At 51.1% G+C, this 26,650-nt stretch overlaps 1 protein-coding gene across 1 annotated transcript; it reads right to left on the bottom strand.

Annotated features, from left to right (window-relative positions):
• Positions 1 to 2,381: 2,381 nt before the first annotated feature.
• HBEGF (heparin binding EGF like growth factor) lies at positions 2,382 to 17,175 on the bottom strand. Its single transcript, XM_026660886.2, has 6 exons — positions 16,876 to 17,175; positions 16,192 to 16,365; positions 10,918 to 11,095; positions 5,705 to 5,860; positions 4,996 to 5,089; positions 2,382 to 3,577 (listed from the first exon to the last, which is right to left on the bottom strand). The coding sequence occupies exons 1-5, from the start codon at positions 16,916 to 16,918 to the stop codon at positions 5,017 to 5,019; spliced, it is 624 nt and encodes a 207-aa protein (XP_026516671.1). The 5' UTR covers positions 16,919 to 17,175; the 3' UTR covers positions 2,382 to 3,577; positions 4,996 to 5,016.
• Between the last annotated feature and the right edge of the window lie 9,475 nt (positions 17,176 to 26,650).

Raw genomic sequence — 26,650 nt, 5'->3', positions numbered from 1 at the left:
CCCCCCCCCCCGAGGGGGGGGGGGCGGCCGGAGGCTTTTTTGCCAGGGGCGGCAAAAAAGCCAGAGCCGGCCCTGCACACATGGCAGGGCTAGGATTATCTAGACCAGTGGTTCCCAAACTGGGGTTCGTGAACCCCTCGGGGTTCGCCAAATGTTACAGGGGGTTCTCGGGGGAAAAAATCTCTAATGGCAGTCAGAGCTGTCCCTAGGGATCCTGGGCAGCATGGGGCCAGCAGCCCAGAGCCCCTGGACTTCCAAGACCTAAGCAGGTCAAAGCAAGCATAGCTATCACACTGAGGAGATTTAAACTTCAAGACTCCTTATAAGAAATGGAAAGGGAGGTGGATATTTTTTGCTCTTTTTAAAATTAAATAGGCAGCTAGTATTGTTTTTAAAATTATTATGAACAATTTTAAGCTTTGCTGTAACGTGCATTGTTTGCCTGGACTGCTCAAGACCTGATGCTTGTGTAGGAGGAACTCTTTGAGTTGGCTTCTTAAATGCTTTCATGCTGTTTCACATCTGATACTCCTTGATGAAACATAGGAGCCTTGTCTTAGAACAGGCTTATTCAAAGTGATACAAGCTACGAAAGTGAGATCTTGGAAGAGTGTTGCTGTTTTCATAATGTAATAAAAATACTGTAATGATAACTAATAATTAATAACAAATAGTGTGTAATAAACATGTCATAAAAACAAATTTTATATTTCCAAGATCACTGCTTTTATAATTTATACTCAGGTAAAGGAGAAAATCCCTAGAAATATTCATTTTTAGGAGGGGGTTCACGAGACTTGGCATTTTCGTGAAAGGGGTTCACAGGTTGTTAAAGTTTGGGAACCACTGATCTAGACCATCCCTGACAGGGGTTTGTCTAACCTGCTCTTAAAAATCTCCAATGACAGAGATTCCACAACCTCTAAAGGCAATTTGTTCCAGTGCTTAACCATCTTGACAATTAGGAAGTTTTTCCTAATGTCCAATCTAAACTGCCCTTGCTGCAATTTAAGCCCATTGCTTCTTGTCCTATCCCCAGAGGTTCAGAAGAACAATTTTTCTTCCTCCTTCTTGTAACAACCTTTTAAGTACTTGAAAACTGTTATGTCCCCGCTCAGTCTTCTTGTCTCCAGACTAAACAAAGCCATTTTTTTTTCAATCTTCCCTCATGGGTCATGTTTTCCAGACCTATAATCATTTTTGTTGTTGTTCTCTGGACTTTCTCCACATCTTTCCTGAAATGTGGTGCCCAGACCTGGACACAATACTCCAGTTGTGGCCTAATCAGCACGGAGAAGAGTGGAAGAAATACTTCTCCTGTCTTGCTTACAACACTCCCAGAATGTTTGTTTTTTTTGCAACAGTGTTACACTGTTGACTCATAGCTTGTGATCCACTAAGACCCCCAGATCCCTTTCTGCAGTACTCTTTCCAAGTCAGTAATTTCCCACTTTGTGTGTGTGCCATTCATTGTTCCTTCTTAAGTGGAGTACTTTGCATTTGTCCTTATTGAATTTCATCCTATTTACTTCAGACCATTTCTCCAGTTTGTCCATATCATTTTGAATTTAAATCCTATCCTCCAAAGCACTTGTAACCCCTCCCAGCTTGGTATCGTCTATAAACTTTAAGTATACTCTCTATGCCATTATCTAATCATTGATGAAGATATTGAACAGAACTGGACCCGGAACTGATTTCTGCAGTACCCTTGATATGCCCTTCCAGCTTGACTGTGAACCACTGATAACTACTCTCTGGAAACGGTTTTCCAACCAGTTATGTACCCACCTTATAGTAGCTCCATCTAGGTTGGATTTCCCTAGTTTGTTTATGAGGTCATGCGAGACAGTATCAAACGCCTTACTAAAGTCAAGATATACCACATCTACCTCTTCCCTCTATCCACAAGTCTTGTTATCCTGTCAAAGAAAGCTATTAAGTTGGTTTGACATGATTTGTTCTTGACAAATCCATGCTGATTGTTACTTATCACCTTATTATCATCTAAGTGTTTGCAAATTGATTGCTTCATTATTTGCTCCATTATCTTTCCAGGTACTGAAGTTAAGCTGACTGGTCTATAATTCCCCCAGTTGTCTTTTATAGATTGGCACTATATTTTCCAGGACTAGAAAACAGAAAGACAAATATTGCTTAGTGCCAAGATGAGCCCCCAAATGTGGAAATGGATGGGCGGACTTAGGCACTCCAGTCTGAAAATGAGCCCTTGTGTAGTGCAGCCACACAGACTAGAGAAAAGCCGATTTCCCATGGAAAAACAGCCAGCTCTCTCTGCTTTGACACTCCCTGCTACTGTCTATACATCACCTTGCTTTCAGGAGGCTTTCCAGCATAGGGCTCAATGAACAGGAGACAAGTGAGTTTGGGTTATTTTTATTTTGATTGTAACATCTGAACCTGTTCTGGAAGCACTGGATGTAACAACATGAGGTCGCTCACTGCAGCCTCTGAAATTTGACACACACAAGAACTCAAACTTGTTCTAACGCAGGAATTTCCATGAGGAAAGAGAGCCCATAAGACTTCCTTGGGGTCCTAAAGACCACGTAGAGCCTATCTTGAGATAGTTCCGCCCCATGTTTGTCTCCTGCATCTTTGGTGTTTGGCCTAGGCTTTGGATTTTGAATCAACCCACCCCTTTTTTCAATTGCAGAGGCTGGAGTAAGCACCATTTCAAATAATAGAAATGTTTGGACAGTATAGGTCAGATTCAGTGGAGCTGCACTCACTTACAGCAGGTCTGAGTTTGCCCCCATACATATGATTCCCCTCGCCTGCTGTTTCTCAGCAAGAAGGGAGAAGGGGACATGCAGAAGTATTGAAATCTGGTTTTTGGCTCATGCTGTCCATATTTTTCCCCTTATAGTGCCACATGAAATATTCCTTTTCCAGTCATCATTAAATAATATCTAAGCATTTGTAACAAAGTGTTAATTATTAGACCATTATGTTGCACATTAAAAAGTGAGGGCCAATCCTGCTGTCTGAACTCATGGTAAAGCTCCCATTGATTTCCAGACTACAGGATCAGACCCTAAATAAATACTATGTACAGTATATCTAAAATAAATATATAATTTAACATGAAAAATATCTTGTTAAATAGTTTCCCTCCCCTGCCCCCATCTAATAAAGCCGCAAAGTAAGTCTCCGCGGAGTTGAAGTCTTTCACAGTTAGTTCCTCAGCGTGCGTTTGAAGGATCCAAATTCAGGTTTGGTTTTAGTTACTCTTCAGTCCCTAGCAAAGCACTAAAGCGAAGGTCCAGCTTTCCATCCTCAGCAGAAGCCCTTCAGCTGAGACTCCTCAAGGAATTCCATTGCTTATTGGAAACCATCAAGCAGGAAGTCGCCTCCCCTGCCACCTTCTTTCATTCCAGCAGATCAGGTTGGCTCATTGAGATGTGTGTTTCAGTGAAGTCATTCCCTGACACAACCCCCAAAAACAGATACTCCCCTTCCACTCCCATTGGTTTTTCAATAGGTCCAATAAACAGAGTCTTAAGTTGCTATGACTGGCTTCTTGGTGGAGGTAGAATCGCTTCACTGCTGAATCCTGAAACACAACAAGGCTGGGTCATTTCACATCACGGCTTGTGCCTTGTGCAAGGTTATGTGCTTTGCGGTGGGTGCCGATCCTCAAAGAACACCCCGCATTGACGCATTGATTCAGGAAAACACTTAAGCTCATACCTGAAACTTAGGAACATGCCTAGGTCAAAGGAACTCAAGCACATGCGTGAATGCTTTCCTGAATCAAAGCCAGAGTCAGTGTCCCATCCATCTGGATGTCGAGTACTCTGAGCTCCCACTGACTTCAATGCAGCCTCTCAGACCTTACAGGATCAGGGATGCAGGTTGGTATTAATAATATGGCTCATCTCCACAGGTACTGATCACCCACAGCTCCCACTGATTCCGTGTGAGTTGTGCCATCAGACCGAACAACTTATATTTACCTTTTTGATAAAGTCTCCCCTGGAATGACACCCACTAATTAGTAATCCCTTCCACATATTAATTCACCCACCCGGGAGACATGACATTTTCCTAATTTAAAAACCTGGAAGCATGTGTGATATCAGCATTCAGACCAGCGGAGGGGACATTTCCCCTTCCCAGCGCCTGCCCACCACTGAAGTGCAGCTGCCTCTGGGGTGAAACAGCCTCTGATTGCCAGTGCAACACTGGAAGAATACCACTACACCAGTGGCTGAGGAAGGGAGTATGGAAGAATGATACAGTAATAAGGTAAGGACACGTGGGAGCGAAAAGGAAGGGCTTTTTAAAGGCAAGATTTAAAGAAGGGAGATGACTCAGTGGGTCATAGGAAGGGAATCCCAGATAGACAGAGAGGAACAAGTGAAGAAACAACCTCCAATTACGGAGAGGGGAGGCCATGACCAGAGGAGTGAGCGAGGGAGTTATGTGGCTCCGAGATCAGAGAGGCAGAGCAGAGGGAGTGGGTGGGGGACCCTGTGAGCAGGGTATCGGAGCAGTAGAGTGGGTTGGAAAGGAGGAAGCATAGAGGAGTATAGAGAGGGACTGGGGGAGCAAGGCAACGTTGGCCTTTGGAAACCAGCAGGGTAATTCAGAAATGGGCTTGGCCGGGAAGCCAGAGATGGGTACAAAGCGATCCATTCACTTTAGGCTAACGGCAGGGCCGGGAGACCCACTGCAAAGTCACGGATTTGCTCCTCTTGGGGCTGAATCAGAGAAATGGGGTTTGTTCCCTATCGGAGCTCTGGTAATAGGCACAGGCTATTGAGCTCCCAGTCTCAATCCGAGAAGGACACATTAGTCATTGTTAGACTGCATGAGAGAACAGAACTGGCCCGGTGTGACAGAACGTCTGCACAACCCATCAAGCTCCATGCCCACTAGCTGCACCTGTCACTGCCTAGCAGGGCCGTGTGCAGTCTTGCAGATGGAAGCTGCCCCTGCCATGCCACAATGCCCATGCTGGAGGATTACCTTGCAGGCCCCCCGATGCCATCAGTGGTTTCCGGTGATGCCCAACTTAATTTTCTCTTCGTTTTCTACATCATAAACTCCTCTTTTGTGACACCTGCAAACACAAGCAGACAGACATTCACCAGCGTGCCACTGCTGCTCTGGTCAGGGTCACGAACCCACCCGCCGCAACAGGAGCCGCCTGGGGCTGTCACTGTTCTCATCTTGGCCATATGATGCAGTGCCACACCTTCCATCTTGGTCCCTCCCTTGGGGCGAGATGCAGGAGGCTGGATATCTCTGATGTCTGGAGAAAGAAAGCAACTGCTTCCCATCAGCCCGCTGCTCCCCCAGCTGGTTTGAGACTGCTGGATCTTCCCTACAGAAGCTAGGGCAGAGCTGGGAACAAACCCAGCCCATGGTGAGCATAAAAAAAACACCCAAGACAAGAAGGACAGAGAACTGGACAGCAAGGTGGTCCAAGGCTATAAATGCCATCGGCCACTGAACCAGGGAGACCCCTGCTCCCATACACAGAGGGCTTGAGCCCCAGGGAATACCAGCAGTGGTGTCAGCGGGGGCAGTTTACCCAGGTTGGGGTCAGGGCTCTGGGTTTAAGAGCAGGCGGGTGTATCCCATGCAGTGCGACCACAGGGAGCCTCCCTCCCTCCCACCCCCGAGTTGCAGGGTAGGTCTTGTGACCAGCACGTGGCAGCCCATTCCCCATCACCTGAGCATCAGCAATGCAGCAATGATGATGAGACACAGAGAGGACAGCACCACCGCTACGACGGCCAACGCTGTGGTGTGGTCATAACTGGTGAAGGGGTTTTCCACGGGGAGAGTGAGGCCGTGGCACCGCTCGCCATGGTACCCTGGCTGGCATCTAGTTTGGGGGGGGGGGGGAGGGAGAGGAAAGACAGTTTAAAAGACAGTAGCAACGGGGCACTCTAGGAGCAAAGTTTTGCCCTGGGTATTAATCATCATCGGAACTGTTCTCCAGCCCCTTCCACCCAAGTGTCACGGAACATCTCCGACCCTCTCCTAGCTCTCAGGACACAGCACGGCCTCCTCCTCGCCAGTGAGACAAGGCCCAAGGCCCCGAACCTTCGCTCAGTGTGTCGATCCTTCAGGCCCGGCATCGCCATTGCTGACCTTAGCTGCACCCTCTCCAGGGCAGTCATCTCCTCCCAGGGACAGTGTCCCTGACAGGTCCCAATATCACCTATTGCTCTCTACTGTCCTCCCCACATCCAATACAGCCCAGCACTCTGCCCAACCCTTTGGCATTGCTGCTGGGCACTGGGCTGGCATTTCCCACAGTGAACCAGAGTGGGTACTGGCCCAAGCATCAGGACGGGGTTTCCTAGACCGCCTGGATCCCCAGCAGGATGGATTCAAGCCTTCAGCCTGAATATATTGGACTCCATTCAGCTGGTCATATGGGGGTCTTCCCCATAAGACTTTTGAATCTAAGGGTCTGTGGAGACATTAGCGATCCCACGACATTTTCAGGGACCTTGCTCCAAAGTGCCCTGCTGGCGTGCAGCGTGCTGTGCTCCCTTTAACTACCTTGCTCCTCCCCAGAGCTGGCCACATTTCATGGGTGAGTAGAACACTGAAATCATTCAGTGCTATGTAAAATAAAAAAAGTGTCAGAATAGCTGCCCCGTGCATGATGGGCTCCCAGCTCCAGCCAGTTCTGTTTGTCTGCCCTGAACCGTACTAGGTCACCTAAACCCTCCAGATCCTGTCACATGCCTTCCAGCGCTCAGAAGCAGGTAAGAGGGGGTGAGATTAGTGGGGAAGCAGGCTGAAGGGGTGGGACCAGGGGCATCACTCCACCCTGACCATCAGGATCAGAGTTTTGTCATTGGGGCACGCTTGAGTCATCCCAGCTCCCGTTAGATATAGGCTGAGAGGAGGCCGTTAAAATATGAGCTCAACTAAGTATCGTCCACTGCACAGAGATCCTTGAATTCTATTAGCATGTCAGGGACGTAGAGCTCAGCACTGGGACAAACCTCTTCAGCTCCCATTTTCAGAGCCTGGAAATCCCATTTAAGAAAGCCAAGGACAGGTCTGACCTCACGCTTGGTAATGGAGATGAAAGAGGTTTGAATGCCTCCTCTGGGGATATTTCCCATAGACGCACTTCTCAAACGGGAGCAAACCAACACTCGTGACCCATGAGCCACCAACCTCTCCTCTGGCCAGGTAATTATTCACGTAACAGAAATAACATCTGCATCAGAGCCAGGAGGCTAATTACCCAAACACCCCTTGCAGTGAGTCAAAGGAGAATCACGTAAACAGCCTAATATACATGCCCCCCCCATAGCTCCGGACCCTTGCCAAGGCCCAATCAGAGGGATGAGCTTCTTGCCAAACATGTGGACACATGCCAGACATCAAGATCAAGTGTCCCATGTTTAGATCGAGCGCCATTAAATCCAGCACATGCCATATATCAATGTCATCTTCAGCCTCCAATCCTCACATTACACCAAAAGCAAAGAACCATAGGAGCTGAAGGGCTAGAAGGTTTCCAGGAAACCCCGAGCCCTCTCCAGAACAAAGTGCTGCCAGTGCCCTCAGCTAACACCATAGTGTGCTACATCAACATGTTCTCCCAACAACCACAGCAGGCAAAGGTCGCAATGAAACTCAAAGCAGCAGCCCTGGATCCGCCAAAGATGCAGGCTGAGCAGAGCAAGGCTGGAATCTCACAACCCCTCAGATTTCTCAGCGGGTGGCTACTGGATACCAGCCACTGCAGCTGAGAACCTCAGACTCCTTTAGATCTTGTTAAAGGCAAGAGCAGTGGCCTTAGTGAGCCACCTCGGAGCTTCTGCTCTCATCAGGGATGGGGGAACTGAGGCAGAAGAATGCTGCTAGGGAAACTAGCTCGTGGGAATGTGGCCTTCTGAACAGTGGAATCTGCCTCCTGCTGAGGTCTGGATGGGTGAGCCTTAATCCAGCCCTGGCCCTTGCCCTCCGGACATCTCCTTCCATCGCTGCCCTAAGGCCTTGTCCCCGCAGGAAGCACTGGTTAAGGAAGAGCGTCCCCAGCAAGATCCATCAGGAGTTCAGTCGGGTGCCTGACTGTCCAGAGAGTCCGTCCCCCAAGCACCTGCTGCTCTCCTGCAAGAGGTGTCATCGACCTTTGCAGCAGCCCAGATAGTGAGCTGCTTAGGACCCTGACAGCAGAGACTGCTCTGTGCTGGCGGCTGCTGCGAGCATCATGTTTCAGGAGCCGGCTGCTCAGGCTGCGTTAGGAATTCCCTCAGCTGCAGCTTCAGGGCAGAGAACGCTCAGAGGCTCCCAGGGCAGCACTCGCTGATCTCCGCAACACCATGCTGCCCCACGTTTCCAATGCCAGAAGGCTGCACAAGACGCGAGCCAGGGCTCTGCGATCTTCAGCAAGTTCTGTGGACAGGCAGTGGTAGCTCAGGGGATGGGTTACAGAGCACCACCAGATCAGTGTTCTGTGAAGTCTGACAAGAAATGAGCTGCGAGGTTCAGGCCAGTGTCCACATTGCAACAAACTCTCGCCAGCTTTAGCTTCCCCTGCCTGTGCAGTGGGTGACTGATACTTCCCTACTTCCTGAGGGTGATAGCAGAGGGAGTCCATTCATGTCTGAAAGAGCTTTGAGCTTCTCAGAGGAAGGCACCCAGGAGAGGCAGAGAATGATTAATTAACAGCAGTAGTTCAGCTCAGGGAAGCAGCTCCAACACGGGGGTAAACAGAGGAATGGCTCATAATGGAGCAGCTTCAACATGTTCCTGGCAGGCTGCCATGCACAGTGCCCTCAAAGCTGTTGTCTCCAACCCTGGCTGCTTGGAGCTGGGACAGAGAGAGTCTGAACACCAAATTCTCCTTCTGCTTGCACTACTGCACTGGTGCAACAGACAGGGCTGTCACATTTGAAGAGGTGGATGAAGAGATTTACTTTCCCTTTCCAGCCCCCAAGCCCCAAACTGCTGCAGAAGAAGAGCAGAGCCCTGCACTAGATGGTCTAGGACAAGGAGGCCTTGAAGGGAGCTCCTCAGAAAGAGGCCTCTGTGCTGGAGAAGACCATCTACCTCATCTCCATGGTGAGACAGTGCCAGACAAGCAGAAGTGATCATAAACTCTAATGCAGAGGGAGAACTTGCTTGCAGCACTCACAACAAATACATCAGCTTACCCAAGAGAATCAGAGATGGAAGAATCCAGTCACGTCTAGCCCCACCTCCCGCTGGCCACTGTAAAAACCTTCCCTACAGTGTGTTCTCCAGGGCTTTCGTTTTCAGCTTCCACTGTTTCCCTTTGAGAAACTATTCCATGGCCTAGTGCAAGGTGGGCAAACTACGGCCCGTGGGCCACATCTGGCCCACTAGCTGATTTAATCTGGCCCTCGAGCTCCCGCTGGGGAGCGGGGTCTGAGGCTTGCCCCGCTCCTGCACTCCAGCCAGGCAGTGGGGACAGGGGCCACTCCGTGCGCACGTGCCGCAGCTCCCGGAAGCAGCCACATGTCCCCCCTCCGGCTCCTATGCGTAGGGGCAGCTAGGGGGCTCCCCATGCTGCCCCCGCCCCAAGTGCCGTCCCCGCAGCTCCCATTGGGCAGGAACTGCAGCCAATGGGAGCTGCAGGGGCAGCACCCCTGATCCCTCTCCCGTGCCCCAACCCCCTGCCCCAGCCCTTATCCTCCTCCTGCCCTCCGAACCCCTCAGTCCCAGCCCAGAGCACCCTCCTGCACCCATAACTCCTAATTTCTGGCCCCACCCCAGAGCCCTCACCCCTTCCTGCACCCCAACCCCAATTCTGTGAGCATTCATGGCTCACCATACAATTTCCATACTCAGATGTGGCCCTCGGGCCAAAAAGTTTGCCCACCCCTGGCCTAGCGGGTCTCGCTGCTAGACTGTGTGACAGTTGCCGGTGCGTATGCCTGATGCTGAACGAAAGCATTTTTCGGTTTTGTCCTTTGAAGACATTATTCAACAGTAGGTTCTTGGTGTGGAAAGAATACTCCGTCACTCTGCCAATGTCAGAATCTCCCAGGGCCAAGTGGATCCTTCCAGCTTCCCCGTTCTCTGTGACTCTTCCTCTACCCCCTCCCCAGCCATCACCAGAGCTGCTACCTGCATAATACACCATGGGACACATTAATTAGATGGGCCCATGAAGATAGGAAAAGCCATGTTCAAGAGCGGACACTGAATTCAGGTGCCTCTGTTGCTGGGTGCCCAGCTTGAGATGTCTATGGTTAGATTTTCAGGATAGCTCAGCCCCCTGCTCCCAGGGCGTGATCTTCAGAGATGCATCATGCAGAACATCCCAGCTCCTACTGACCTCAGCTGGAGTTGGGGGGATCCAGCACTCCTGAAACACAGGCTACAGGCACCTGAGTCTGGATTCCTAAAGTGAGCGCCCACTTCTGAAAGTGTGACTGGAAAGGGCTACCAAGTGCCCTGCAATAGACAAACACGCCACAAAGGGAAGTTGTGTCATACTGACTTCCTGAAGGCTAAACTCCATGCTCACTCAGGGCCCACGGAGATTCACATGGCATCCCTGAATTCAGACCACTGGGGAATTTAATGGAAGGCTGATGTGTGTGATAGAGGGACACACATCTGGACCTGTGCCTTAAACAAGACCCAACAGAGTACAGGGTTGATCACAGGGTGCCAAAGCGATGCAAAAACCCAAGCAGCATGTGAAAACAGAAGAGTATCCTCACAGAGTGAGAGTATGTGGAGCCCTGCAAATCCGCGGATGTATCGTTCACCATGTTTGCAGATCACGGATCGGATGTGGATCCAGATTTTGTATCTGCGCAGGTCTCTAAGAATATGCACTAAAAATATCTCCTACACATTTCCTGTGTGTGGTTTACAGAATTCAAGGAACAATGACTAAGGTTTCCCTAGGTCAGAGATATGCCAATAACTTACATGCAGGATGGAGCTTTCAGTTCACTGATGTATTTGCATTCTCCATGAATACAGAAGTCCTTGTACTTTCGCAGACATGGGTCTCTCTTCTTCCCCTTGCCTTTGCCCTTCCTCCTTTTCTTCCCATTCCCTTCTTTTTTTGGAGTAACCAGACCTTCTGGCTTGGACAAGAAGGCAACTGGAAGACAATTTTAAAAGAACACAAGTCAACTCAACTGTATCCAGCACAGCATTTTGTCAGGCATCTACCTCAGCTCTAGCACCACTGACAGACTATCTGCCCCCAGCCAGAGGTTTCCCCATTTTTGCAGATTTCAACAAATATCAGCGCATTTCTGATTCATAAAGATGCTAAAGGAAAGAAGGGAACAAGTTAGTGCAGATTCAGAGAGAAAAACAGGACAGTACATACCTCACATGTTACTATTATATACGCTGGTTTCCACTGACCACAGAAGATTAAGAATTGAGTCTTTATCTACCCTTTATTTCTCTGATCAGTCTGGTCTTTTGTAAGAGGCTATTCATAGTCCTAATCAGGCTGATTTTCCTGTGGTTACAATGATGGCTTGCACACAGGACACATGCAGTATTACAGGGCACTGGCAGGTCAGTTCAGGCCCCAAATTTAGGTTTTCTGAAAACAAGCTGATGTAAACAGACACAGTTCCATGAAATCTGTCATTTTTGAATTTCAGTGGAAACAATTTTTAAAGTCCAACAATGCCTCCCCCAGCCGTGGTTGCAAATTACTCTGATGACAGCCAAAGCACCAGGCCATCCTGGCTATTCTCAGTCTCCAGGCGAACAGCCTACCAGGTGCTGAGCACCACGAATTCTGAGGGACTTCAGTGGGAGCATACAGCACTACAGCATGCCTCATTGGCTCAGGAACAAGAAGATGGGAACCTTGGGAAACCTGAAGAACTCTTACACTCTATGGTGGTGTCAGTGACACAGCTAAGGAATCATCACCTTGTGCCATTACCACTCTGCATCCAAACATCACACTGCAACATGATGCCAACTTTCAAGCCTTGAAAACCGACATGTTATAAGCTACTGTGTTGCCCCCTGCCCACACACACACACACACACACACACACACACACACACACACACACAAGGCCTGGAGGAAGTGGTATTCCTCACTGAAACTGGGACAGCCCCAGATAACACCGGACATGTGGCAACCATGAGTCAACAGTGTGATGCAGTTGCACAAAAGACTAACATCATTTTGGAGTGTATTAACAGGCATGTCATATGTAAGAAAAGGGAGGGAACTGTCCCACTCTACTCGGCACTGGTCTGGCCTCAGTTTTCTAATTCTAAGGATAGTGAAGCTCTGGAGCAGTTACCAAGGAACGTTGTGGAATCCCCATTGCTGGAGGTTTTTAAGAACAGACTGGGCAAACACTGGTCAGGATGGTCTAGGTTTCCCTGGTCCTGACTCAGCACAAGGGCTGGGCTAGACGACCTGTCGAGGTCCCTACCAGCCCCACATTTCTATGATTAAGGGCTAGGGTCCAATACCCTCCTCACTTGGAGTAAGGCCTGAATCCTCCAGCACCCCGTGGTGGGCAGCAGAATCTGGCCTCCAAGTACCACACAGTGTGGGGGGCCTGGCAGTATCGGCAGGCTCAGACTCCACCAGGGCCAGAGAAATAGAAGAAGGAGCCACCCAGGGTATTGCAGGAGCTTTGCAAGTTCTCACTTCATGAAGAACCACAGAGACAACAAAATGCACAGGAACTGCGTGTGTCCGATGGGAGTCCTGCTGGCTTATCTCCCTGCTGCAGGCACTGTGACCCGCAGGGCAGAGGGTTGCTATCGCAGGGAAAGGGGAAGGATGCTCAGAACCGCACCGTGGTGCTTTCACTTCTCCCTGCTTGCCTCCCAGGCCCTTGTGCCTCTATTCCAGAGGTGGGCAAACTTCGGCTCACGGGCCACATCCGGCCCCCGGGACGGTCCTGCCCAGCCCCCGAGCTCTTGGCCCGGGAAGCTAGCCCCGGTACCCTCCCCTGCTGTTCCCCCTCCCCTGCAGCCACGGGGCCGGGGGGTTGGATAAGGGGCAGGGGATCTCAGGGGGCAGTCAGGGGACAGGGGGCGGTTGGATGGGGCGGAGGTTCTGGGGGGGGCAGGGGACAGGGAGAGTTAGATAGCAGGTGGGGTCCCGGGGGGTGGTTAGGGGCAGGAGTCCCGGGAGGGGGCGGTCAGGAGATAAGGAGCGGGGGGGGTTGGATGGGTGTGGGGTTCTGAGGGGGGCAGCCAGGGGGCAGGAAATGGGAGGGGTCGGATGGGGCGGGGGCCAGGCTGTTTGGGGAGGCACAGCCTTCCCTACCCGATCCTCCATACAGTTTCGCACCCTGATGTGGCCGTTGGGCCAAAAAGTTTGCCCACCCCTGCTCTATCCCCTTGTCCGCAGATCAGAGATCAATGGAACTCTGCAGGTGCAGGACAGAGTCATTTGAGGGAAGCCATCTCACAGGCCTGTCGTTCCGCTCTGGCCAGCAGGGGTCAGTGGCTGGCTCACAGACACAAGAAGTAGGAAGGGTGTGGGGTAAGCCAAGAGCAGAAAATGATGGCACAGACCCCTGCATGCAGAGAGCGTGTTCCAGACTGATCAGTGCCTCAAGATAGCTCAGGGACGTCTCCCTTCCGCTGGGTACAGCTGACAACAGCTAGAGGCATCAGGAGTGATGGGGTTTGGGGGAGGGGCTCCGAGGCCAGAGAAAAACTGAGGGCCCCTTTGAGCTGTGTGTCTCAACCCATCCACGCTGGCCACCCTTCATCAAATATTTTCACAATCCACTTACTTTCCTATAAAGCAAGGGTAGCAATGATCAACCTACGTGATTCATTTGTGTGTGTACTTCGAGAGGCTGACAGAGAACACTGACCCCGGAGGGCAAGGGTGTGAGGGGCAGCCAGATCTTCTCTGCTTTAGACTTTAATAAAATGTCACCCTTGCAATCACTCTGACTGCTCTCCATGACCCACCCCGACTGAGAAGCGCTGCCCTAGAGAGCGTGGAGGAGGCAAGAACAGGTGACTACCACTCCCCAAAGTACTAGGGTCACATCTAAGCGTCCCACTCCCAACTGATCCTCTTCTCAAACCTGACACATCAGAGGCCTGTCAGCTCACCCACACTAGAGCGAGACACCTCTTGCCTTTCCAATCGCTCAATGCTGGCATTCAGAAAGAAGAAATGCACCCACCCCAAGAGGAGCAGAAGGATGTGGAGAAATGGAGAGGAGAGGGTGGCCCAAGGAGCATGGGTGTGAGGTGTGGAGAACTGTGACAGCTAGTGGTGGGCAGAGACAGGAAAGGAGGAGAGTGAGGAAAGGTTTGTGGTGAGGACAGACAGGGAGAGAGGATGAGTCTCCCCAGACTCCACCCCTGTGGTGCAATAGATCAGCCTCGTTTTGCAAAGCTGATGGGCACACAATCACAGATGGAGAGGAACCATGACAAGCCTAGAGAGGGAACAAAAATGAGGAAAAGCCACAGAGCGTAACAGGCAGACGGTGTGCGTGTGTGCAATCTGAGTGATGTCAGTGGAGTTACACTGGTAACGCCAGGTCTGAATTTGTCCCTGTGTCAAATCCTGGTCACGACCAAGCTAACACCCACACTCCCGCTCTATTCAATGGGACCAGCACTTCGCCCAAAGAATGTTAGAGAAACCAGACATAAATGGACAGGCACAGCAGGGTGAAGGTGGACTCAGATGCCCCCAGCTCAGTGACTAACCCCTGGTTGGTATGAGGAGTAGCAGTGTGTGGGCGGTGGGGTGTGACTCACGGGTGGTGACCACTCCAGATAGGGATGGCATGCAATCTCAACTGGATGGATCCACACAGGGGAGCGTCCCAGATGATGTAATACAGAGCGCTCAACCTTTCTGTAGGCGTTTGGGGACCATCCTATAGAAGAGAATAGGGAATCCCATATCTTTTATAGATTTCTACATAGAGGTGCAAAACACCTATGGAACAATCTCCTTCTCTATTGAATGACGTGGGGTTTTAAAGCCATTTCCACAGAGCCCTCTCAGTGCCCTCACTAATCTAGACTGGACGTTTTCCTAAAAGATCTGCTCTAGGCATTATTTTGGAGCAGTTCTCTGGCCTGTGGCTAATCATAATGGTCCCTTCTAGCCTAGGAATCTATGAATCTATTCTGTTCTATAGGACTTTCCCACGAGAGAGGGCATTACTTCAACAACTGAACAGTTACAGGACCCCTTAGCTACCGAGTCTCCCTCTCCTCCTGCTTTGGAGAGGGCTGTGCATTAAACATGCCATGAATGACTGCACGTGACAAAGAACTGCGTGCTGGACCTGGGAAGAGTCCCCAGGGACTAGGAGTAACAGGGATGCAGCACTGGGGATTTGGGTGTTACAGGGAATGCAGCACTGGATCTCGACAGGGGCACTGGGGACTCCAGGATAACAGAAAAGGCAAAGAGCACAGACAAGGAACTACTAAAAACAACTGAACCGACACAAAGCAAATAAGGCAGGAATTTCCGTGGGAACATTCTGGCCTGGCTTCCCCTCCCTCGTTGAATTCCTGCTGTCAGGGCTCTGCACACATCAATCAACAACAGAACTGCCCCCTCAGCTCTGGGGCTTACCCCACTCCTGGCCTCTCCCAGGGACACTCCTTGCCTTTCAGCGCCCAAAAGAAACTCTCCCCAGAGTCAACCCGGCTCTAGTTACAAAAGTTTCTCCCTATCCACCCAGCCTTGCCAATCACACTATGCTCCTCACCCCACCAGCAGCCCCAGGAATAATCTCCCGTCTCAAGCTAGGTCAGCATGTAAGCACCCTCTTAACGCCATACCAGCTCAGCAAAGCATGTGGTTAGCTTTAAGCATGCTCCCTGGAAGCCAATGGGCCATGCTTAAAGTTAAGCACCTGCTTATGTATATTGCTGCATCTGACTCACTCCCTCTCCTTCTCCCGCTCCGCCATGGTATCACACAGAAGATGCAACTTGTGACACTCCCGAGTGGGGAAAGGGTCCCCTAGCACCGGGGTCACTTCCTCCCTTACCCAGGAGATCTCAGCGCTGCCAGAGTTAAATCAATTTCCCTTCAGCAGCCCGCTGCGTTTGTTCCTGAGCTGGGCTCGAACCTCTCACCCTGGATCCGAGCACCCAGCCTCTGGGCAGCCCCAGATCGGGACCCACGGGCTGCCTCCTCAGGGGAGGCCACCTGCCGCTGCCCGTCCCCCGCGCCCGGCGAGCCCCGCACACACGCACCTCTCGGGAGCTCCAGGAAATAATCCCCCGACGAGACCCCGCCGCCGTCCGGGTCGCGCTCCTCCTCCAGCCCGCTCCGGAGCAGCCGCGCGATGGACCGACCACCCCTTGCCTCGTGGAAGCCCGGGCCCCGCAGCACTTCCAGCCCGGCTCCGGGCGCCGCCATGGAACACCCTGCGGGACAGAGAGCGGCGTTCCTGAGAGGACAGCGCCGGGCACCGCACCACATCGCACTTGCCGGACGCTCTCCATACGGCAGCCCCGGGGCCGGGTACCGTATTTATAGTCACAGCCCCGGGCCAGGCCGCCCCCTGGATGAATGAAGCTCGGCGCCCCGGCAGGGCACCGGCCGCAGAGACAGGCGGGGGGCTCGGAACGGCTCCCGGGCACAGCAGGGCCCTGCTGGCTAGGGAGGGGGCTCCTGGAGGGAGGCCAAGGCGAGGGGCTCCCCCGCCAGAAGGAGCCCGGCCCCGGCCCGTTATGCAAGCGCGGCCCCCAGCACCTGGACACTGGGCGCGTGGGCAGAGGGCTCCGGGCTGCCCGGCGGGCTCGGACGAGGCGCGCTCTGCTGCGGTGCCAGCGCACGGGCCATTCGGGGGAGGGGCAAGGAACAAACTTTGCCCGCAGCCGCCGCTCGCGCTCTCCTGCGGGACGGCGCCGCGCGCAGCTCGCCCAGCTCCTCACCTGCAGTCAGAAGGACGCTGACAGCCACGAGCAGCCGCTTCATGTCGCTCCCTGTCCGGCGCGTGGCTCCCGTACTGGCCGCTTCCACCCGCTGGCAGTGCCCGCAGCGCTCTGGGCTCGGCTCTGCGATCGCCCCGCTAGCTCCCACGGCACCCCGCCGAGCTGTGCCGCCTCGCGTTAGACACCGCTGGGCTCCCTCGGCACGGGCAGCGCGCTGCGGGGCCCTCGGTCCTGCCAGGCGCCTTGCTCTGCCCGACCTCCCCGGCGCACACGTGCCCAGCTCCCAGCAGGAGCCCTCTCTCTCTCCCACCCCAGTCTGTGCCAGCACCGGGGTAGAGGCTGGAGGGTGGGGCCATGCTGGTGTGTACGCCACGCCCGCTGAGGGCGGGGGGTGGCGTGAGTGCTCTGGGGACTGAGTGGGAGGGGGATTCCCTCTGTCAAGCTGGTGCTGGGTGACTCAGGTCCCCTTACTTTGGGGGTGAGACAGCCAGGTTTCTTGGAGGTGGGGGCAATCTGCAAGTCAAATGTAAAAGTATAATCAGGCATGCCAAAAAATAATTTGAAGAGCAACTAGTAAAAGACTCAAAAACTCACCGCAAAAAAAATTTTTAAGTGCCTCAGAAGCCGGAAGCCTGCCAAACAAGCTGTGGGGCCACTGGAGATCAGGGTGCTAAAGGAACACTCAAGAAAATGTCATTGCAGAGAAACAAAATTAATTCTTTGCATGGGTCTTCACTGCAGAGGATGTGAGTGAGGGAGATTCTCACACCTGAGCCATTCTTTTTTGGTGACAAATCTGAGGAACTGTCCCAGATTGAGGTGTCAATAGAGGAGGTTTTGGAACAAATTGATGAATAGTGATTGGTCACCAGGACCAGCTGGTATTCTGAAATAACTCAAATATAAAATTGCTGAAATACTAACTGTGGTAATGTACCAGATGACTGGAGGATAGCTAATGTGACACCAAATTTAAAACAAGGCACCAGAAGCGATCATAGCAATTACAGGCTGGTAAGCCTAACTTCAGTACCGGGCAAATTGGTTGAAACTATGGTAAAGAACAGAATTATCAGACACATAGATGAACACTCTACATTGGGGAAAGAGTCAACTCAGTTTTTGTAAAGGGAAATCATGCCTCACCAAGCTATTAGAATTTTTTGAGTGGCCCAACAAACATGTGGACAAGGATGAGCCAATGGATATAGTGTACTTGGACTTTCAGAAAGCCTTTGACAAGGTTCCCCATTGTAGGCTCTTAAGCAAAGTAAGCATTCATGGGATAAGAGGGAAGGTCCTCTCATGGATCAGTAACTGGTTAGAAGTCAGGAAACAAAGGTTTGGAATAAATGGTCAGTTTTCATAATGGGAGAGAGGTAAATAGTGGTGTCCACCAGTGATCTATACAGGGACCGGTGCTGTTCAACATATTCATACATGATTTTGAAAAAAGGGTAAACAATGAGGTGGCAAAATTTGCAGACGATGCAAAATTATGGAAGATAGGTCCAAAGCAGACTGCAAGGAGCTACAAAGGGAATCTCACAAAACTGGGTGACAGGGCAACAAAATGGCAGATGAAATAGTGTTGATAAATGCAAAGTAATGCACATTGGGAAACATAATCCCAACTATACATACAAAATGATTGGATCTAAATTAGCTGTTACCACTCAAGAAAGAGATCTTGGAGTCATTATGGATAGTTCTATGAAACCATCCGCTCAATGTGCAGCGACAGTCTAAAAAGCTAATAGAATGTTAGGAACCATTAGGAAACGGATAGATAATAAGACATAAAATATCATAACATCACTATATAAATCCATAGTACACCCACACCTTGAATACTGCATGCAGTTCTGGTTGCCCCGTTTCAAAAAAGATATATTGGGATTGGAAAAGATACAGAGAAGGGCAACAAAAGTGATTGGAGTATGAAACAGCTTCCATATGAGGAGAGATTAAAAAGACTAGCACTATTCAGCCTAGAAAAGAGATGACTAAAGGGGAGTATGATAGAGGTCTATAAAATCATGACTGGTTGGAGAAAGTGAATAAGGAAGTGTCATTTACTCCTTCACATAACACAAGAACCAGGTGGTACCCAATGACGGCAGGCGGCAGGTTTAAAACAAACATAAGGAAATACTTCTTCACACAACGCACAGTCAATGTGTGGAACTTGTTGCCAGGGGATGTTGTGAAGGCCAAAAGTAAAACTGGGTTCAGAAAAGAATTGGGTAGGTTCATGGGGAATACGTTTATCAATGGCTATTAGCCAAGATGGTCACGGATGCAACCCCATGCTCTGGGTGTCACTAAACCTCTGACTGCTGGGACTGGGCAACAGGGGATGGATCACTCAATGATTGTCTGTTCTCTTCATTCCCTCTGGGGCACCTGGCATTGACCACTGTCAGAAGTCAGGATACTAGGCTAGATGGACCATTGGTCTGACCCAGTATGGCCGTTCTTATGTGTGCTGATGGCAGCCACTCCTTCCACCTTTCCTTCCCAGTGTGGGGTACCCAGCTGCTCCCTCTTCCCTTTGGGGTTTGTACTTCCTGTAAGGAGTAGGGCCTCTCCTGCTGTTGTCTTCTCAGGGACTGGGGGAGGTTACAAAAGATCTCAGGGTCCACCCTGCTGGGTGCTTTTCTCCACATTCCTCACCTGCTCTTTGGAGCTGGTGCTGTGCCAGAGAGCAATGCTTCACCAGGCCGAGCGAGCCCAGCTCCAGTCAGTGCTGGTCCCATGGGTTTGGCTAGGATAGCATTTGCATGCTGGGGGTTGGAGGATGAGGGAAGGACAGTGCCACTGGATCTGAGCTTTGACTCAGGGGCGAGTCTCCCAGACAGCTTCTAGAGGTAGCTAGGTTGTTATCTGAGGCCTGGTCTACACTACGAGTTTAGGTCGACTTTAGCAGCGTTAAATCGACTTAAGCCTGGACACGTTTACACTACGAAGCCCTTTCTGTCGACTTAAAGGGCCCTTTAAACCGGTTTCCTAACACCACCTCGACAAGGGGATTAGTGATAAAATCGACCTTAGGGGGTCGGAATTGGGCTAGTGTGGACGGAATTCGACATTACTGGCCTCCGGGAGCTATCCCACAGTGCTTCATTGTGACCGCTCTGGACAGCACTCTCATCTCAGATGCACTGGCCAGGTAGACAGGAAAAGCCCCGCGAACGTTTGAATTTCATTTCCTGTTTGCTCAGCGTGGAGAGCACAGGTGACCATGCAGAGCCCATCAGCACAGGTAACCATGATGGAGTCCCAGTCCCAGTCCCAGGATCGCAGAAGAGCTCCAGCCTGGACCGAACGGGAGGTACAGGATCTGATCGCCATCTGGGGAGATGAAGCAGTGCTCGCCGAACTCCGAAACAGTAAAAGAAACGGCAAAACATTAGAAAAGATCTCCAAGGCCATGAAGGACAGAGGCCATAACAGGGACGCGCGGCAGTGCCGCGTGAAAATTAAGGAGCTAAGGCAAGCCTACCACAAAGTCAGAGACGCAAACGGAAGGTCCGGGGCAGAGCCGCAAACATGCCGCTACTACGCGGAGCTGCATGCCATTCTAGGGGGTGCAGCCACCACTAGCCCAAGCGTGTTCTATGAGTCCCTCTCTGCAAACGGGGAAGCGGGTTCGGCGGACGAGGAAGATGAGGATGGAGAGAACATAGATAGCTCACAGCAGCAAGGAAGCGGAGAAACCAGTTACCCCAACAGCCAGGATATGTTTGTCACCCTGGACCTGGAAACAGTAACCCCCGAACTGACCCAAGACCCTGAGGGCACACAGGGGACCTCTGGTGAGTGTACCTTTGTAAATATTACACATGGTTTAAAAACAAGCGTGTTTAATGATTAATGATTAATTTGCCCTGGCAATCGCGGCCAGTACAGCTACTGGAAAAGTCTGTTAACGTGTATGGGGATGGAGCGGAAATCCTCCAGGGACATCTCCAGAAAGCTCTCCTTCATGTACTCCCAAAGCCTTTGCAAAAGGTTTCTGGGGAGGGCTGCCTTATCCTGTCCGCCATGGTAGGACACTTTACCACGCCAGGCCAGTAGCACGTAGTCTGGAATCATTGCATAACAAAGCATGGCAGCGTATGGTCCCGGTGTTTGCTGGCATGCAGACAACATCCATTCCTTATCGGTCTTTGTTATCCTCAGGAGAGTGATATCATTCACGGTCACCTGGTTGAAATGGGGCAATTTTATTAAGGGGACATTCAGAGGTGCCCCTTCCTGCTCTGCTGAACAGAAATATTCCCCGCTGTTAACCACACGGTGGGGGGGAGGGGTGAAGTGACCATCCCAGAGAATTGGGTGTGTGGGGGAGGGGAGTTAGTTGGGTTTGTGCTGCATGTTAAACCTGAAATCGCAGCCCCTCCTTTTACATTGCAAACCCATTTTAAATGGCACGGGTGCTTGGTATGGGAAATGAGGGCAGAACTGTTTGAAACCATCCCCACATGTTAAGAAGGTTAAAAAAGCCCAAAGACTGTATGTCTTACCATGGCTGCCTGCAAGCTGAAATCTGTGTCCTGGCACTGCGTGAGTGATCTCTCACACCAAACCAGGAGACTCTCAATATAAGAGGAAAAATGCGACCTTGTAACGAAAGCACATGTGCTGTGTGATGTTGTGAACAGCAAAATCTAACGTGAAAGAGTCTACCCATTGTTCTCTAAAATGTATCTTTTTTAACAACCTCTCCCTTCTCCACCAGCTGCAAATCTTACTCCTTCGCAGAGGCTAGTGAATATTCGAAGAAGGAAGCGAAGGACGCGTGACGAAATGTTTACTGAACTTCAGACTGCCTCCCACGCTGACAGAGCACAGCTGAATGCGTGGAGGCAGTCAATGACTGATTTTAAAAAAGCCCAATATGAGCGAGAGGAGAGGTGGCGTGCTGAAGAGGAGAAGTTGCGTGCTGAAACGCGGGCTGAAGAGGAGAGGTGGCGTCAACTTGTAATCAGAAAGCAAGAGTCGATGCTCCGGCTGCTGGAGCATCAAAGTGATATGCTCCTGCGTATGGTTGAGCTGCAGGAAAGGCAGCAGGAGCAGAGACCGCCGCTACAGCCCCTCTGTAACCAGCAGCCATCCTCCCCAAGTCCCATTGCCTCCTCACCCAGACGCCCAAGAACACGGTGGGGGGGCCTTCGGCCACCCACTCACTCCACCCTAGATGATTTCCATAGCAATAAGTTTTAAAGTTTTAAATTGGAGTGTGTCCTTTTCCTTCCCTCCTCCCCCACCCATCCCGGGCTACCTTTCAAATTATCCCCCTAGTTGTGTGCTGAATTAATAAAGAATGCATGAATGTGAAGCAACAATGACTTTATTGCCTCTGCAAGTGGTGCTCGAAGGGGGGAGGGTAGTAGGGGAGGGTGGGGTGGTTGGTTTGCAGGGAAGTAGAGTTAACAGGGTGGTGGGGGAGGGGCAGAGGGTTCATCAAGGAGCAACAAACAGAAGTTTCACTCCGTAGCCTGGCCAGTCACAAAACTGGTTTTCAACGCTTCTCTGATGCGCACCGCGCCCTGCTGTGCTCCTCTAACCGCCCTGGTGTCTGGCTGCGCGTAATCAGCGGCCAGGCGATTTGCCTCTACCTCCCACCCCGCCATAAATGTCTCCCCCTTACTTTCACATATATTGTGGAGCGCACAGCAAGTAGCAATAACAATGGGGAGATTCTTTTCGTTAAGGTCTGAGCGAGTCAGTAAGCTGCGCCAGCGCGCTTTTAAACGGCCAAATGCACATTCCACCACCATTCGGCACTTGCTCAGCCTGTAGTTGAACAGGTCCTGACTGCTGTCCAGGCTGCCTGTGTATGGCTTCATGAGCCATGGCATTAAGGGGTAGGCTGGGTCCCCAAGGATCACGATAGGCATTTCAACATCCCCAACTGTTATTTTCTGGTCTGGGAAGAAAGTCCCTTCCTCCAGCTTTCGAAACAGAAGAGACTGCCTGAAGACGCGAGCATCATGTACTCTTCCCGGCCAGCCCACGTTGATGTCGGTGAAACGTCCCTTGTGATCCACCAGGGCTTGCAGCAGCATTGAAAAGTACCCCTTGCGGTTTATGTAGTCGGTGGCTTGGTGCGCCGGTGCCAAGATAGGGATATGGGTTCCGTCTATCGCCCCACCACAGTTTGGGAATCCCATTGCAGCAAAGCCATCCACTATGGTCTGCACGTTTCCCAGAGTCACTACCCTTGATATCACCAGGTCTCTCATTGCCCTGGCAACTTGGATCACAGCAGCCCCCACAGTAGATTTGCCCACTCCAAATTGATTCCCGACTGACCGGTAGCTGTCTGGCGTTGCAAGCTTCCACAGGGCTATCGCCACTCGCTTCTCCACTGTGAGGGCTGCTCTCATCCTGGTATTCTGGCGCTTCAGGGCAGGGGAAAGCAAGTCACAAAGTTCCATGAAAGTGCCCTTACGCATGCGAAAGTTTCGCAGCCACTGGGCATCGTCCCAGACCTGCAACACGATGCGGTCCCACCACTCTGTGCTTGTTTCCCGGGCCCAGAATCGGCGGTCCACGGCATGAACCTGCCCCAGTAACACCAAGATTTCCACATTGCTGGGGCCTGTGCCTTGTGAGAGGTCCATGTCAATTTCCTCATCACTATCGTCGCCGCGCTGCAATCGCCTCCTCCTCAGCTGGTCCTGGTTTGGCTTTGGCATGTCCAGGAGGCTCTGCATGTTTTCCAGGACAATGCGCGTGGTGTTCATAGTGCTCAGAATTGCCGCGGTGATCTGAGCGGGCTCCATGATCCCAGTGCTGGCTATGGCGTCTGGTCTGAAAAAAAGCGCGAAAGTAGTATCTGACGGACCAGGGGAAGAAGGGAGGGAGGGAGAGAGGGAGGGAGGGGCGAGTGACACCGCGTACAGGTACAGGGAATTAAAATCAAGAAAGGTGGGTTTGCATCAGGGAGAAACACAAACAACTGTCACACAGAATGCCCCCCCCCCCAAAGATTGAACTCAAAAGCCTGGGTTTAGCAGGAGGGAGGGGGGAAGCAAATGAATGGAGAATAAATCTATTTTTTACATCTTAAGACGACGGTGCAGCATGACTGATAGCCCTTGGCATTTTCTGGGTGCTTGGCAGCAAATACTTGGCGCTTGGCAGTAAGCCTTCAGGTATATTGCACGATCTGATGCCCACTGCAGTATGACAACGATGGATACCAGTCGTAATATACTATCTTCTGCCCAAAAGGCAAGGGGTTGCTGCTGTGTAGCAATGTTGCCCCATCCTGCGAATAATACATCTGATAACCATCATCATCAAGGCAAGGGGGCTGGTGCAATGCAGCCCCACGGCTGCCAGCCCCATGTCTGCCAGCACCCAGATAGCCCTCGGCCTCTTCTGGGTGCTTAGCAGACAATATTGGGCACTTGGCAGAAAATAGCATACTACGACTGATAACCATCATTGTCTGCCCGGGTGCCCATGATCGACAGCCACTGCAGTACGATGACGACGGTTACCAGTCGTAATATACCATCTTCTACCAAAAGGCAAGGGGCTGGTGCAATGCAGCACCACGGCTGCCAGCCCCACAGCTGCCAGCACCCAGATCGCCAATGAAGGCTACCAGTCATGCTGCACCGTCTACCGCCAAAAGGCAGTAAGCTGCTGCTGCTGTTTAGCAATGCAGTCCCACGTTTGCCGGCACCCGGAAGAGATATGGTGACGGTGAGCTGAGCTGAGCGGGCTCAATGCTTGGCGTGGTATGTTGTCTGCACAGGTAACCCAGGTAAAAAGGCGCGAATCTATTGTCTGCCGTTGCTGTGACGGCGGGGGAGGGGCCTGACGCAATGTACCCAGAACCCCTCGCGGCACTGCTTTGCATCATCCGGGCATTGCGATCTCAACCCATAATTCCAATGGGCGCCGGAGGCTCCGGGAACTGTGGGATAGGTACCATAGTGCAATGCGCCGGAAGTCGACGCTAGCCTCGGTACTGTGGACGCGGTCCGCCGACTTCATGCACTTAGAGCATTTTAGGTGGGGACACACACAATCGGCTGCATACAACCGGTTTCTATAAAACCGGCTTCTATAAATCCGACCTAATTCTGTAGTGTAGACATAGCCTGAGACAAACCAAGAGGTGCTAAATCTAGGGTGTCCTCTAAGAAGAGGTTTAGAGCCAGCCAGGGAGGGGAATGCCCATAGCACCGTGTGCTGATCTGGTGATCACAAAAATTACTACCTTACTCTGGCACTTAGCATCTAGGTGCTTAGATGCTCAGGTAATGGGCATAGTATAAGTACATAGACAGATGCCTTCGCTCCTTTCAGGAGAGTAGTGGCATTAACTCTGCCAGGCAGGCCAAATTCCAGCTCAGTTACTGAGACATTCTGTTGACCTAAAATTCTCCCTGCAGTTTCAGTTAATGCTGAGCATGACGATCCACTGCCCTTGGCAGGGCCAGCTCCAGGCACCAGCCTGGCAAGCAGGTGCTTGGGGCGGCCGCTCCAGAGAGGGGCGGCACGTCCAGCTATTCGGCGGCAATTCGGCGGACGGTCCCTCACTCCCGCTCGGAGCGAAGGACCTCCCGCCGAATTGTCGCCGCAGATCGTGATGGGGGGTTTTTTTTTTTTTTTTTTTTTGGCTGCTTGGGGCGGCCAAAACCCTGGAGCCGGCCCTGGCCCTGGGCTAGGTGCAGTCATTACACTGGTGCAAAGAGTTACCAAATCAGAACGGATTTTGTACCCTCTTTGCACTCGCTTTCTACCAATGCAAATGACTCCACAAGGGGTGGGGCAATGGAGCATCAGGATCTCGGTGTTCTTCATTTCCTGTTGTGTATTATTTCTGTGTGCTGTTAGACAGCTGCAGTGCTCTACCCAAGAGGGGGCTGCATTTCACTGGTGGGGAAAGTAAATTCATGCATTAATTAAATCAATCCCTTAGCTTTCTCAAAAGACCGTTATGAGGCTTAAATTGTTAGTACCAGTAAAGTAGTAAAGTGCTCTAAGATCTTTGCATGAAAAGATACTAGCGAAGTACAAAATATTGTTAATGGTGATTCACAGTCATTTTGTTGATAATCATAATACTTCCTCCAACAGAGCAGCAGGATGTCTAACTCTGCATATGCACAGACTCTATGGGTAGCTGCTTCAGCAACAGGACCTGGGTGATGTTGTAGACAGCTCAATGAGACCTTTCTGTTCACTGAGCAGTTGCAGTCCAAAAAAACAAACAAGACATTAGGTTGCAGAAAGAATGGGATGGAGAACGATGGAAAATATTATGTCTTTATGTAAATCAATGGTGCAGCCTCATCTAGATACTAGTTCTGATCACCCCAGCTCAAAAAGATGTTGCAGAATTAGAGGGGTTCAGAAAATAGCAATGAATATGATTAGGGGCCTGGGAAAACTCTCCTATGAGGAGTTTGAAAAGATTGGGATTGTTACCTTAGAGGGGATTCAAATAAAAGAGGTTGTGATAAAAGTATATAAAATACTGAATGGTCTAGAAAAGGTAGATGAGGAGCTTTTGTTCCCCCATCTCAAAGAGACATTCAAAGAAGCTACAAGGTGGCGAATTTGAAGCTGATAAAAGGAGACACACTCTCACTTGGTGCATAATCAGATCATAGAACTCAAAGCCAGAAGGCAATGTTGAGGCCAAGAACCTAGCAAGATTGAAAGAGGGGTTGGATGTGTCTATGTATAACAAGACTACCCAGAGTTACACCAGTGAATGCTAAGAGAAGAGCATTGCATGGAA

Source organism: Terrapene carolina, unplaced genomic scaffold (assembly GCF_002925995.2).
Source record: "Terrapene carolina triunguis isolate 2854851 unplaced genomic scaffold, T_m_triunguis-2.0 Scaffold838, whole genome shotgun sequence".
Lineage (NCBI taxonomy): Eukaryota > Metazoa > Chordata > Testudines > Emydidae > Terrapene > Terrapene triunguis.
Note: the sequence above shows the minus strand (reverse complement) of the source record. Positions and strands in the feature narration are given on the sequence as shown.

Bases quoted from the DNA above. Each gene is read 5' to 3' on its own strand.
- HBEGF (XM_026660886.2), bottom strand. From the start codon at position 16,918: ATGAAGCGGCTGCTCGTGGCTGTCAGCGTCCTTCTGACTGCAG. The intron at 11,096-16,191 runs GTGCGTGTGTGC...ATTGTCTTCCAG, and splicing joins TTTCCTGGAGCTCCCGAGAG to TTGCCTTCTTGTCCAAGCCA. The intron at 5,090-5,704 runs GTGATGGGGAAT...TTGTGTTTGCAG, and splicing joins GCTGCATTGCTGATGCTCAG to GTGTCACAAAAGAGGAGTTT.